General features: G+C 41.9%; 1 protein-coding gene across 4 annotated transcripts in view; it reads left to right on the top strand.

The window, feature by feature from the left end:
• The window catches only part of TRPC7 (transient receptor potential cation channel subfamily C member 7), an 81,666-nt gene that overhangs the window by 50,562 nt on the left and 15,480 nt on the right, over positions 1 to 15,624 (top strand). For all 4 annotated transcript variants that reach the window (XM_026858285.1, XM_026858284.1, XM_026858287.1 and 1 more), the window contains exons 5-7: positions 3,398 to 3,614; positions 9,096 to 9,329; positions 11,258 to 11,522. In XM_026858285.1, coding sequence (XP_026714086.1) covers positions 3,398 to 3,614; positions 9,096 to 9,329; positions 11,258 to 11,522 — 716 coding nt within the window. The remainder of the gene's footprint in view (positions 1 to 3,397; positions 3,615 to 9,095; positions 9,330 to 11,257; positions 11,523 to 15,624) is intronic.

Raw genomic sequence — 15,624 nt, 5'->3', positions numbered from 1 at the left:
TTGAATTCTGCAGTTTCACACAGGATAATAGAGTAATTTGTATCGCAAAATAATTCCTTCACTGTTGTATCTTAGCAAGGAATATGTTTCCAAGCCTTTATTCCCTAACAGAAAAAATTCTTTAATAAAGCTCTGCAGGGTTAGAATATACCATGCCAAACACCAACCTCAAGAATGTGGTAGGTAGTATTAACTGAAGTTTGCAGCTGAACTCTTAAATCCTCTTTTGCATTCAGTTGCACAGAGCTATCTTTATTAAAAACAATTTCGGTGTCAGTGATTCATTCACCTCTGAGTGCACAAACTCTTGACAAGACCCACAGCGTGTAAGCCCATCCTATCCTGAAATGTTTGTGTTGGCTCATCCATCTCATGTAGGCCATGACTCTGACGCCAACTGTTGTTTTATACGCTGGCGTTCAAAACTTGTTTCACTGGTGACGAGAAGATAAGAGAGAGAATGGAAAAAAACCCGCACAGTCTGCTCCCCAGACATATAATGACAAGAGCAAGTGGGATGGTTTGGACTGTCTGCAGAACTTCAAGTATTTTCCTTTTTCTCTGGTCGGTTGAAGCGCACATTCAAATGTTACAGCCCTAACAGAGATTATTCACACACGGCCCTCGGTGCCTGCCTTGCTCTCTGGCCTTCACGTGACCTTGCTGGGGATATACGGACCGTGGCTTCTGCTGCGACAGACTCAGCATTGTTCAAGCACTGAAATGTTAATGGTTCACTCCACCTAAAAATGTACCTACTGTACCTTTTACTCCGGGTATTTTCCTCCCAAGCTAGGCTACATAAAATTTCCACAGCAGTATTCATGCTTCTGCTCTGAGCACTGTACTGAAAATAGTAATGGCTTTTTTTCTTTATGTTGCTTCTCTATCTGTTTGTGCCTGTCTCTTGGAGTAGAGATTAGTTTGCCTTTGGAAAACTTGGTATCCCATTTTATATGTTCTTCATTTTGACGTGTCTGCATGCTTCGTTATTTTCCTCTAACACAACTATAGGATACTAAGTCATGAGATGAGCTCTTCTCTTAAGAATGAACCTTTGTATTCATGCACTGTCAGCGTCTCTGTCTCAGCAGTGACAGCCAGGCACGTCCCTGCAGTCCGGTTTGATGAAAGATGATATTTTGATTTTAAAAAAGTAATTGAGAAACTGATGCACCCAAGTAGTTACACACCTTGAGTTTAATTGTAACCATGTTGCTTGAAAAATATATCTTATTGCCTGGAGGAATTGACACTTCATTGATTTTTTTAACAGAATATTCTAGTCAACACTTTCACCTCCTCTAGCTCTTGGCTAAAAAGTCAGATTTCTGAGGAGACATGAAAAGCATCAGCTCAATAAAAAAAATTGTAAGCTTTCCACAATAATAAAGGGGATAAAATGCCGATGTAACATTGACTAAATACACACTTTTGTTGAATTGGTAGAGAACTAAGTGAAATTACTCACAGAATTCATTTGTTTCTGTAATACATGGGATTATTTCTCTGATAACTGAGGCTGTTTTACTTTAATCTCAGGTATCCTTTTTTTTTAAGTTTCTATAGACAGCAGAAAAAGACTAATTATTTGGACTGAATTCATGGTCCAGTAGTGGGTTTGTTCTCTTTTAGTGAATTCAGGTAGAAATGAGTCTTGTACAGATTGCAAATCACATTATTAAAACTTTGTGGGTAAGGCCCCATATGCCCATAGTCATTTTTCCATTTCATTCTTGCAATTTGAGCTCTCAGAGACAGGTCATATGAGGAAAACATCTGAGATTATTACTGTATGGGACATTGTTCAAACATAATCCATCACCTCACCAGTTCTGTACCGAAAATATCAGTAAAAAAGTGTAAATCTACCCAACACCAGCCATAAAAAGCTGTTGAGAATCAGCACTACACCAAGGTTTACAGCAGAGGAGTGAACCAGCATCACAAGTGCTGGGATTGGTTTTAACACACTTCATTTACTCCTACATCTGCCATAATATTCCCAGACAAGATCAAAGAAATTTGGGGTTTGATTCAGTGCAATGTCTACCCACTTAAACACATCCTTATTGACCTCATAAAAAAGCAAGTATATTAATAAGGGTGTGGGGATAGAGCAGACTTCCTCATTTTCTTCATTTGGAAAATCTTTGTGGTATTTAGAAACATGCAAATTTTCCAATAGAATTTACTATTCTGTCAACTTCGTGAAAGATTCACTTGACATTTTAAAAGTGCAGAGAAAAAGAAATAAGACCCACAATCGTAAGGCTTCCTTTAAATTTCTGCTAGACATAGAACCCTGCTTTTTACAATATTTCCTGCTCTGCAATGGCCAGAGACCTGGGCTCCTTTCAACAAAGCAGATAAGTAAAAAAACAAGGAATTTCCTTTTTCAGTCTTTTTTTCGTATTTCCTATGGAGTTTTATGATCAAGACAGTAGATATTAAGAAAATTTTGAGGATAACTTGTCATCAAGGGAAATGAATCCGTAAGTAATATCCTGGGAAAAAAAAAAATCATTTTCTTTGAGGGAGTTTTGGAAAGGGCCCATACAGGATGGCACTTCCATTGCTGTCTGTTGTGTCCAACACCACAGGCATTGGTCCTTGTGCTCCTAAAAATGCTTCTACTCTGACATCCTTCTGCAGTAATGCTTTCTTAGATCTCAGAAACCGTAAAATGAAAAGAGTGCTATTTAAATTAATGAACAAAGCAAGCCTTTCAAGAAGAATGGAACAAATATTAGCTATAATGAAGAGGTCTGTTGCTCTGATTCTTGGCCTTAATGTCTTGAAATAAATCCTTGTGTTCTGGGGGAGTGAATCTCCAGCTTTTGTAGTAATTATGAAAGGAGACTATCATACCAAAGCATATGAAAAGCATTACTAAAGAAGCTTAAAACAGAAGGCTATTTCCTACACATTGTTAATGAACCAAGAATTCAGCATTAATAACAGACTCTAATATACAACAATGTAAGGATGAGAAGTGGGCCCATCATTAGGATTTATACTGACACACATGACTACATTCATATGACACTCATACACACAAACGTGTCTCATATAAATGTCCTGTCTCTTCATTTTCCCCTTACCATATGGCCAGAACAATTAGATTTTGTATGTGGGTACGAAGGAGTAGCGTAAGATACTGCCATGCATAGAAAATTATCCAAAAGGCATAATTTGAACTGCAGTGCATCATGTCTAGTAATAGCAAACAACAACTTGAACAAATCTAAATCCCATTTAGTTCATGATCTAGAATTTATTTCTGAATCCTTTTCACCTTGAGCAAATGGTTCAACCTTTTATATGAAAAAAAAATAAAACTTCTAGGAGGTGGATAAAGGAAAAAAAAATATGTCTTGTGTATGTTTCATTGCAGTTGGGCCGGACCCTCCGAAGTCCTTTCATGAAGTTTGTGGCACATGCAGTTTCTTTCACAATCTTCCTTGGACTGTTAGTAGTGAACGCTTCGGATCGGTTTGAAGGAGTAAAAAATCTCCCCAATGAGACCATCACGGATCATCCAAAACAAATATTTAGAGTGAAAACAACTCAGTTCTCATGGACAGAATTGCTGATCATGAAGTGGGTATTGGGTAAGCAAAACCAAAATGTCTACGAGTCCCCCATGGAAAGTCAAAATGACTAGGAATAGACAGTGACAAGACAAAGGAAAAAAGAAACAAAAAAAAAAAAACCCACAGCAACCACCCGCCAAAAAAAAAACCCCAAACCCACCATGAGGTTAATTAGGGGCTGATGGCAGTGTTTTGATTAAAACAGAATCAAAGACGACTTTGGCCTTGGTCACTGGTTTTGAAAATATCGACTGATGCTTAGCAAATTCTCACTTCCCTGAGTTTTCACTTTCCATGGTGAATGCTATACACGCTGTTTGCCTCTGTTGGGTTAATCTCTGCATCTTAAAGAGGGTAATACAATCATAGGAACGTAGAGATTCACTCTAGGACATTTCTCTGTCTAAAGTGAACAGAAAGAAGTGTGTGACCACCCTATTTTATTACCCTGCCATGAGATCCTATTATAATTCACTGAACCTCAGTTTCTTTATCTGCAAAATGGGTATATCGTTATTTACTTTTTTTTTTTGGTAATGCACTCTGAGATCTAGTGATGAAAACTGCTAGGCATGTAAGAGCTGGATTTTACAAAACTCATAGAATGAAATTGTTACTGGTGAGAGGACAGCACAGCTCAAGTCTTTTAGAAGACATTAAGTCACTGAACAATATTAAAGGAAGGATTCATGTGGATGAACCCTTCACGTGTCCAAGTTAATATTCCAGGGAGTTTTAGGCAAATTCAGATGCATTACTTCGCCTATAGGCATAATTTATTCCTGGCAGGTCAGCTGCCGTGAGTCACTAATCTAAACAAGCTCAGAAGGATTTATTGGGAAATTGAGCTTATCGACTGTAGAATCTTTGTCTGCCTCTTCTGTATCTATTTTTTCTCACTACCATGATTATGATTCTTCTCTTGCAGCAAATAATTCCACTGTTCCGTAAGTACTGATGGCATTAAACCCCCCTTGAAAAATAGGATAGGGCTGCTCTATCTGATGACTTCCTGGCCACCATTTCTTTGTTCCCTGTCCCTGCAATAATCAGAATCCCATACAGGATATTAGGCTAGAAAATACTGAATAGATGCCAGACTGGATAGAGTAAGTCTGTAAGATACATTTTAAAAATTATATTAAAGCAGTTGGACAAGATGATTAGATTTTAGACTAGGTATTCTTTTCTTATAGGCAGTAGGTATCTGTCTGCCTGGTGGGTTCCTGAGAGATGAAGAAGAAAACATTTCATTTAAAGCAAAGGTTTTCACTTTTCTGGGAGAAGAAAGGTGATTCATTGTACAGACTTCTGAATATAATGAGATTTTCTAATGACTGCCTACATCAGCACTGACAATCTTCTCTGGCCATTTTACCTGTCTGCCTACATAAAGCTTCAAATAATGTTTCAGCAACACTAAGGTGAAAGTTTGGTGCACGCGGCCTGCAGACAGCTGGCACGGGGGCTTGGGCACTTGTTGAGCCCCATACGTGACCCTGAACTTTGAGACCTTTAAAACAGTGAGGGTGGCAGACTGCCCATTTTTTTTTTGACACAAAAATCTTATAGGTGTCGTATATGTAAGTAGAAATATAATTAAATAAAAATAAATGCTGTAGATAAATATCACAGGTAGAGTTGCCAAGACATGCTTTTCCAAAGAAGCAAATGTAAGTTGACAGTAGGTATATGTTAAAGTATAATAAATCTAACTTTTCTATACTAAATGTACACAGCTATAGTTAATCCTACTTGTCAACACCTGCAGTTGCTGGTTTCAGATTCAACAGTCTAGGTGTGCTGCCTGTATTTTGGTACATAGTATAATCAAAAAGCGTAATTTTATTTATTCTCGGCTTGTAAATCCCTTCCTTCTGTTTCTGTCCTTTCTTTTTTCCTTCATACTGCAGCAGTGATGAGTGCTGATGACACACCACTTGTTCCAACCACAGCAGATCGTTTTTGAGAAATTAGTTTACAGGTCCCTGATCTTGGTTCTTTTTTTTCGGGAGAAAATTGGCTGTCTGAGTTATCTGGCTATCAACCATAAAATTATGACGCATGTCCAGAATAGCATTATTTGGGGATAATGCGATAGATTAGCATAGCATAGTGTGGTCACGAGCGAGCGCAACCTGTGAGAGCAGTCCCTGCAATTAATCTTGCTGGAGATAAGAAACGCGATCCATGTGTATATGTTTTAAGAGAAAACTACCAATAGGAGAGTTTCAGACCAGAATTATGTCGAAGGATAGTACTGCCATCTCCTTCTCCCAAATATTTGTAATGCGGGCGAGTAATGGAATAAACCTAGCAGAGGCAATGACTTTGAGCCAGGCAAGTACTTCATCCTGCTCCAAAAATCCACATCAGAGGCTTTACTTTCCACGAGTGTGCACCTCTGAAATGGCTCTAGAGCATCGCTGGCTCAGCCAGGTGATGTTCGCAGCCCATTACACATTCCCACGGATGGCCAGATAGCATTGGAGGTGGGAGAACGTCTTTTTGGTCTCGCTCCTCTTTGTTATGAATGAGCACCCAAGGGCTACAGATTATTAACCTGTTAGTGTGGAGAAATACCACAAGGCTCTGAGAGGGGGATCTGCCCCTTCGCACACGGGGCACGGCAGTTCTGGCTCATGTATCTGTGGTTGGCAGCATGCCTTGGCCACCTCTCCCCCCTTGGCCAAGTCTTCCCAAGAGATGGGATTTTCCTCATGAGTTATGGAGACAAAAATGTGCGCTGGAAGCAGGAAGGTTTCATTTGGAGAGACAAAATCCCCACTGCAAAAGCAGCCAAGGTAGCAGTTAAGCTCTGGGTAGACACAGTCTGAGCACAACTCTCTCCCTTAATCCAACAGCCTTTGGCTGATCCAGGAATGCTCGAAGACAACTCTGCAACATCAGCTGCTCGTGATGTACGTACCAGGCCAATGTTGATAAAACATCTGACAAACTGTTCCTTTTTGTGCACGGGTGGTGAACAGCGCTTCTTGCACACTTCCATTTTTTGTTCCAGATGGGCTGTGCCTGTAGCTTGATCCCCTCCCCCTGCTGAAACCAGAAATGCCCATCAAGGTGACATTTCTGATTATCCCTGCTGCGGGAGAACAGGCACGAGAGACATGCAGGAGCTGGAGAGCAGGAGCTGCTCATATCCCACCTCTCTGTGCGTCCGACTCAGGGAAACAACCTCTCCCAGAGCCATTTGGGGCCTCAGAAACACCACAGCGAAACGTAATCACACCCTGGCAAAGCTACTTTGTGTAGTTGCCTTCCCTTATTTCTTACATCCTCTCTTATGTCCCATCCCCTGAATTTTAGCTGCTTTTTTTTTTTTTTTTTTTTCCCTCAGCATTTTTACTTAAGGAGAAGCTGTGAATTGCTCTCTCACAGTTTATCTACAATTACCCAGCACTACTGACCAAATAATTGCTGTAACTTTTCTACTTTGTCCTGAATAGACGTTTTTCCATATGTATGGCTGAAAAATGATTGCCACACAGTTGGCAAAAGGAGTGATGTAAATTATAGGCCAATAGTGTGATACTTTCACTGAGTGATTCTAATTTTAAGTCAGCCTACTCAATTTTAGACGTTCCTTACTTCATTAGTCTGTGAATTAGGTATATTAGCTGACCAAGATTAGAAATAAATTTGGATGGAAGAGTTAATATTTAAACCAGAAAAGACATTTCTGAAGGACATCGATGAACAAGTGTTTTGGTGGGCAATGTTACCACACGTGTGATATTCCCTGAAGTGCTTTGGTACCTTTATATAACGTGCATGCGTAGTGCGTAGGGCTAATGTCTCCTATCACTCCATTCTGGGATACCATTTTTTTTTTTTTAAGCTAGAAATGTTTCTTTAATATTTCATCTTCGCTCCAGGACAGTTCTTGAGAAACCAATTGTTCCACCTTCTCCCTTAGGCTATTTATTATTAAATCTTACTCATGGTGAATGATGTCTTGAGATGAAGTTCCTGCTTTTACTCAGCCAAGCACCTGTGAACTCGAGGAGAAGAGCTGGGAGGCCCCTCTCCTGCTCTCCCTCAGGCTCTGCTTAGCACTCAGCAGACCTCAGGCTCTCTCCCAAGACAGATCTATACGGCGCATAGCCTGTGCCAGGTTCATACCCTGTATCGGTACATCACACCAGGCACAACCTATATCAGTACATCCCCAAGAACGTGCCTGGAGATTCCAGGGCTGTGGAGGTCACAGGCTAGCTGTGCCCTGGCCGGTGGTGGTATCTATAGCTTAGCTTTCCTTTTTCTCTCGAATCCTTCCCCGTGCACAAGGACTGACAGTGGCAGTTCATTCCTTCACCCTCCGGCTAGATTCACACTGATTTGTTTTCTTCCCTGTAACCCAGCCTTTGACTGCGTCTCTTGGCACACCATGTGCTTCCAGGAGTCTCTGAAGTAGCCAAGCAAATGCATTTACATGCCACGCCACGAGAGCTTCCAGCAAAGAGGATGAAGAAGGGTTCACAAAAAGGACAAGGTTGCAGGAGGCCACTCGGAAATTGGCAGGCACTGCTCCCGCTTGATTAAACGTGAATTTTGCTGCTGCTATGGAAACAGGATTGGGTAGAGTGCAGGAAATATTTATCAGCGGGTTAAATATTCCAATATTTTAGTGATTCGGAAGCAAGATTTTCGTCCTGGAACTGAAACTTGGGCAGGTTAATGAATCTGAGGATTCATTAATAGGAACTGAAAGTTGGGCAGGTTAATGAATCTGACCTGAGCTCTTGGCTCCGGTTTGCCTCCTGAATTCATCTGTCCTCCCCAGCACTCCCCAGTAGAACACACATGTCCAAATGTTTGAATTTTCCGGGGTTTGGCATTTAGATTTATCTAAGTATGTTGTCAGAAAGATCCTAAATTCAGGCTGAACTCAGTGTTTTCAGAGTGGTAAATCAGATTTTAATGCATGGAAATTCATTATTATTTATTATATACAACTTTATGAAAAGTATTGCAAGGGCAGAACTTATTTTTCTCTAATCATACTGGATCAGATTTTCTCTCTCAAAGACCTGTTTCCATTCTGAAAACAGACCCACCCACTATTTTAGAGAAGGAGAAACACATCAGCAGAGCAAGCAATACCATCTTCAGTAGCACAGTTTAGCAAGGAGGTTTTGGGGACAAGAGAGGACATCGACATTTTCTTTTCCAAATCGATCAGCAGTAGGATTTTCTAATGTCTTCAGTGTTTCTGAACTGGGCTTTCTCTAACATCACCAGAAATCTACTTTACCGTTGACACACATAGAGAGATTTTGAAATTTTTACCTCATGTGCACAAAAGTTTTTAATAATATTTAAGAAAAGATGATACGAACCACTCTCAAGAAATTCAGTTTAATTGAAAAGTTATTTGCTTGAGTCTTAAAAGCCACTCTTAGCCAGGAAGCGGGTCTGTCTGAATACAAAAAGCACCTTCTGTGTCTGCCAGTTAAACGTGCTCTGTCCTTCCCGCAGGCATGATATGGTCAGAGTGCAAGGAGATCTGGGAAGAGGGTCCACGCGAATACGTGGTGCATCTCTGGAACCTGCTGGACTTTGGGATGCTGTCCATCTTCGTGGCATCGTTCACCGCCAGGTTCATGGCTTTTCTCAAAGCGACTGAAGCACAACAGTACGTAGATCAGTACGTTCAAGATGATGACCTCAATAATGTCACCCTTCCCCCTGAAGTTGCTTACTTTACTTATGGTAAGACGCTTTTTTGCTATCTAATGCTTCCTGTTCTTTTAGGCTAATGTGTGGCAGTGCTGAAAGCAGCTTTCTTTTTTTGCCATATTTATGTAGATTTTTTTCTAATTAAACCAAATGATTCTTCTCAGATCTACCCATTTCAGCCATCTTCCGAAACAGTCAGAAGGGAACTGAGATCTGAGCCTCATTCAGTCTCTCATCTTGTGCTAAGGCCACGTTCAGGTCAATCACATCCTGATAACATAGCTTGAGCAACAAATAATCAGGAACTGGGACTGAGCAGAATACAATTGAAATTATGGATGAATGAACCTGCTTGGTTTTCCAAATGTAAGAAGGCGGAGATGTGTGAACAAACACAGGATCCGGAGCTGCATTTCTGACTGTTGGTGCGCTCTGCACCTCTGTTACATCCAACACCTGCATCATGAAAAAACAAACACCAGTTATAGCCATAAGCTTCTGCTCCTCCAAGAGAGTAACTTTATCTTTGGAGAGCCTAAATCACGTGTTAGTGCTAGCATTTGGAAATACAAGCAGCAGCATAGCCTTGACAACGGGTTTTTTTGATGGCTGAAATGGTTTTTCTCTGATATTCACAAATGAATAGAGCTTTGCAGCCCAGTGTGATGGCCGGATTCATTGCATGCCTCTGCAAGATTTAGAGGTAACCCTGAGCAAAGTCCATGGGAATTTTTGCTCACTGAGGGGCTGCAGAAGCTAGAGACCTGGGCACAAAGCAGCACCGTTCGCTCCCTAGGCTTGTAAGGTAGTTATTGCAGTGATGTGCTTGGGCTGGAGGGGAAGATCTGGGGCAGGAGACTTCATCCACTGTAGGTGTGCACCATGCAGCACCAGAGACACGTACCCTGACCCCACCCCAGGGTGCACGGCCGTGGGCTCGCTGGTGGGTCTATGAGCTGGTCACACTGGTCCAGCCTCTTGCTCAGTGTGTCCCCTCCGAAGGTAAACCTCCCTTTCCCTGCCCAGGCAAGCAAGAGGCCTCTGAGGTGATGGTGTGGTTTTCCTCTCTGCTTTGCCGCTGACCCATTTAAAGTGAGTCCATGACACAAAGGTGCAAAGGGTCTGGAACAGAATGTCACAATCAGATCCTGATAATTCCTCCATCTGCTGCTTTTCCTTCGGTTCAAATTACTGGAAATAATGCCTACATTTGCTGCTGTATCCTTAAAGATGTCACATGTTCCAGCTCTGAGTCACAATCTTTTCATCAAGAAGCTCAGTTGATGCAAGGACACTTAGAAGCTATATTAATACAAATGTTCAAATTTTCAGTAGATTTGATGCATATCTGGTATCAATAAGAAGCTTTCAAAAGTAAAAATATTGGAGTGACTAGATTGCCAGAATTGGTTTTAATTTAAAGATAACATGAAGATGATACACTTGATGGTTATATCTGCTTTATCTGAACAAATCCTAACTTTCTTATCGAATGGTAGGGATAGAGAGCTCAGACTCCCTCATACTTCCTTTCCAAATACTGACACAGTGCCATGTATCCAAATTTACAGCCAAACTCTGCCGCACTGTAGTTTTGGTTCTCCATCTCAAGGGCTTCAGTTGGAAAAGGCAGAACGTAGTTAATGTTTGACTAGGAAACGGAAAAAATCCTATTTGTTTAAAGCCAGGCTATTTATTTGCCTTTAGTAAATCCCAGTGACTTGCTCATTTCTCATTTTTACCATGCAAAAAATACAACTAATTCTTCTCACCCATATTTGTACAGCACGCTGAGGACTTCATTAACCAATTGTTCCAAACTTTTTTTTTTTTTTTTTTTTTTTTTAAATTTTAACTCCTGGCCAAAATCAAGATTCAGTCTTGAAAAGGGGTCATTTATCATCATAACTTCCATCTAACACTTTTTGTTACTAATACCTAGTGTACATGTATTGTTTTAGCCAGGAACAAGTGGCTTCCCTCGGATCCTCAGATCATTTCAGAAGGACTGTATGCAATAGCTGTGGTACTCAGCTTCTCCCGCATTGCTTACATTCTTCCAGCCAACGAAAGCTTCGGCCCCCTGCAGATCTCTCTGGGGAGGACTGTGAAGGATATCTTCAAGTTCATGGTCATCTTCATCATGGTGTTCCTGGCCTTCATGATTGGAATGTTCAACCTTTACTCTTACTACCTTGGTGCAAAATACAACCCTGCGTTTACAACGTGAGTATCTATGGAAAAGCAACTGCTCTTGCCGGGGTCAATCCATTCTGGTCCATTGCTGCCTCAAGGCTTGCTCAGATAGTTTCTACTCCAGGTGTATGGGGAACTCACATCCAGATTTTTGCCTTGGAAGCTTGTACCACAGCCTCAGCCCTAGTAGCCAGCTCAAGGCCGGAATGTAGTGAGACATGTAGTTCAGAGACAGTTATTTCTGGAAATCAGCATAGCAGATCAGGAAAATGTTTTGGGAGACGTTCAATTTAATAAGTCCAGAGAAGCAGTAGAGAAGAGGTTACACCTAAGATTATTGGTTTTAAAACTGCCAGCCAAAATGCGTGTAAAATAAGAGAAGATTTTGCTTATGTGAGGTCTGTTTTAGGATACGACCTGGGGGCAGCTGTGATCACTAGGTGCCCATCTGCAGAGCCAGCTGCTAGCTGCGAGGCTCAAAATAGCAAACCAAACCAGCATGCCTAGGCCCTGCTTCTTAAATCCTGGCCTGGTACATTTTAGCAGAGGCCACGTGGAAGCTGAACAGAGCATCATGCCAGGTCACTGGCTGCGCAGGACGGGGGGTCTGCCTGGGTCACGCTCACCTGCCAGCGCTCGCTGGGTGGCCCCACAGCCCTGCAGAGGTGCCTCTGCCAGAAGCCCCATCTCCACCTTGTCAGGGATGTCAAGGAGAGAAAAAGGTTGGCAAATGCTTCTGGAATGAGGTTCAGACTGAAGCTGCTTTTGAAAAGGGAGAGCCTACAACTCTTTGTAGGTAGCACAAAATGCAACCGTGATCCTTGGGAACCCAAGCCCTGATGCTGACGGGGACAGCTGAGGTCTTGAAGGAGCTTTCAGAGGAGGGGACATCCTGGTGCCCTGCTGTGTCCGAGGGACATGTCCCATGCATCCACAGGAAAGCCTCCTCCCTTGCCCTGTGATGTGGCATTGGCATAGTACTGTGACAGTCAGCTTTGTGTCTCACAGAACCACCATGACTTGCCTTAGGGATACGTTGGGAACTTTCCTTCCCACACACCCATCTGTGAGGGAAGAGGAAAGCTCAGCATAATGTTTTCCCCTTGCTGTGATCCAACTTCCACGCAACCATGGCGTTCGCCAGATGCAGAGCAGACAGCAGCTGACATTTGATGTGTCATTTCTCCACACAGTGAACAGGGGTCTTAGCTCCTAGTTCCTCTAGGATAAAAGACATTTTCAGCATAATTTCTGTCCTGCACAGGAATCAGTTTTACCATGCCACCCTCTTGTGCGACATGTATCTTGTAACATAATATTTACTTTCTCTAATTGAACCAAACATGCCTTCTAGACCTCTCCTGTAACCTCAGGATATATTTTAATGGAAGGATTTACGAAGCCAGATGCAATTACATTTATCTGTGCTCCTCAGTAGTGAGGTAGAAGAAAATTGAGTGTGTGGGATGTGACTTGCTTCTTATTTGAAGAGAAGCAGATGCCCTTGAAGCACAAGAATTAATGAGAAGTTGGGTCGATACCATCCTCGATCGCCCGGTGGCACAGTAACCCTCAGTTATGGTATCCCTAGGCATGTCACTAGTGCCCACCACTGACAAATTCCAGGCTCTAATGCAATGCCGTCTGGTAACTCCTTCATTACCACTCAATACCTAAGTGGATCTCCCAGTAGTTACTATCTTTTTGAAGGAAATAATGATCAAACATTGATTAAAATGTGACCACTCACTGGAGCAAAGGTTACATGAATGCCCGAAGGATGTCTGAGGTGGGGAGAGTCTTGTCCAAAGGCAGTGCTCTTCCTCTTTAACTTTAGCCTGGTGACTACTTATCCTGGAGGGACTTCATGTTGTTAGGAAGCAAATTTTCCATGAGCATAAATTTTCAAGTATTTGGAAGAAATTTAAAATAGACTTACTTCTGATTATTTAAACACACAGAAGTGTCAAATGATGATCAGTAAGAATGAGCCCTTTCATCCTATGAAACAAAGAGAATAGATTAAGAGTCATGCTGAAAATCCTCCTCAGACATCTTATTCAACAAGCTAGAAACCCTGAGGTATACAGTCTCAAACAATTTTAATAAGCTCATGGCATATCATATTGGCAGATGGGCAGCTGACAATTCTAGCAACATTTCCTTCTCTATTTTTTGTGAGCTGCCTGTGGGTCTTGCTGAATGTGGCGGGCTCCTGCTGCCATTAACTTATTCATGAATGGAAGGAAAATTTCAATATTAGACCTGAGTAAGTAACTCTTGTGAAAATTCACTGGGGCAAATAAAGAGAATGCTTATTTTGGTTCCCTCATAACCATTCTGTGACCTCAGTGACCCCGCTGAATGCGTTTCCTGGTGGGCATGTTTGTGACTTCTAGTGAGGGTGGGTGAAATTTTACAGAAAGCAAGTTTTATACTCAGAAATACGACTATTCAACTATGAGACCTAATTCTTAGGGGTCTCCTGGCTAGTCATGATAGAAAAGGCCCCTTGGATTTGTGCCGTCATTGACCGTGGCCGGTTTCAAAGTGGCCAGCTGACTGACAGCTCACTGGGTAGCCTCAGTGAGAAACCTTAGACAAACTGCTACTCACTGAAATAGCTTCAAATTACACATTTAAGAAAAACCACAGCTTCCCAGGACAGTACCTCGGCAGCAAAAGGAGTGTACATTTGTCTAGATAACACTCAGAGGGAATTGCTTGCTTAGTTCTAATGATGATAATCAATGAATGTTTGGTGTAATTTAGCTTTCACCTTCCCTTGCTACTGCACTTTTGACATCATGTGCTCTGTTTTGCCACCTATAAAGCCCGTGCATAGCACCCCAGTGGCCTCTGAACTGAGCTATCATGCAAAGTTTCTGTCAGTTCTTCCATTTTAATGCTCTGGATGCGAAGAAAATAAAGGTACAGTAGACTTCACAAAGTTAAATATAAGTATTGATGAACTAACCTTGGTGTAGTTTCGACATTTTTTTGAAGTAGTTCGGTGCTGACAAGTAGACCATTTTCACGACAGTTGCAACCAACCCCAGCTATGTTTATGTGTATTGTATGCTGTGTACAGAACACAGCTCTTGCAACAGCCTGTAATTAAGAACATGCTATGCAAACAAAATTGAAATGGAGGCAAGGCTGTGTTCATCTTGCTTTTGCATCACAAATCAGGCTGAAGGCTACAACGTGAGGTTTTCTGTCTCCCCCTCCCCAAAGGGAAATGTGACTCACTGTTCAGTGCCAACGTTACTTCAAGGCTTGAAGGCTTCTTTCCTCTCGTTTTGCTTTGTCAAAATGTGATATTTTTGTAGATTATATTGACTGCATTGCTTTTTCGTCGGTGTTAAATCTCAACCAATCAATTTAAGGAAATAAGGCTGAAAGGATGCCTTAAGCTTTCTTAAAGCAGAGGACACAAGTTTGACATGAAACCATAGCCTTGCCATGATCTTTTTTGGTGAACAGCACACTGCTGTTTATAAAAGCGAGGAAAATCTGCATCTAGATGATTGCCTATGGTCTGTTTACTTCCTGGATGCAAAATCTTTGTTTAACTTTTACATGACAATGTGCATAGAAACAAACAAACAAAAAAATCGTCTCTGCTCTCTCCTCACCGCAACAGTCAGCTCTACCACAGCAGGGAGAGAGTGCAGGTACCCGTCTCCACAAGAAGCCTCAGTCAATCTGCCACTGCCAGATCCTCCTGCTGCCAGGAGCTGTCAGTCTGGGCAGGACTCCTGACTTCCTCCAATCCTTCATTTGTCTGCCTTTGAGAAGGATAAACCACCCACTGACCCTGCAGGAAGGGGGTAAATTGCTTAGCTGGCAACAGTGAGACACATCCGCATCTTGGAATCTTTGAGAATTTGGCTTCAAACATCCTCATCTCGTGTTTTAGTGAGATGTTCTCAAAAAAAAAACCAAAAAACCCAACCAACCCAACTGAATATTCCCTGTGACCTGTGCCAGTTTCATGCAGTTTGGCATCAATCTGAGAAGTAATAAGGTAAGAGCCATCCTGCTTTTTCGGAGGGCAGGGATGGACTAGTCCAAGGTTTCCTTAGAAATGTTTCCTCTACAAGAGGGAGACCTGTGTCTGCCTGGGGGA

The sequence above is a fragment of the Athene cunicularia genome (genome assembly GCF_003259725.1).
Source record: "Athene cunicularia isolate RWA chromosome 13 unlocalized genomic scaffold, athCun1 chr13_part1, whole genome shotgun sequence".
Lineage (NCBI taxonomy): Eukaryota > Metazoa > Chordata > Aves > Strigiformes > Strigidae > Athene > Athene cunicularia.
This window is presented reverse-complemented; position numbering and strand designations above follow the sequence as displayed.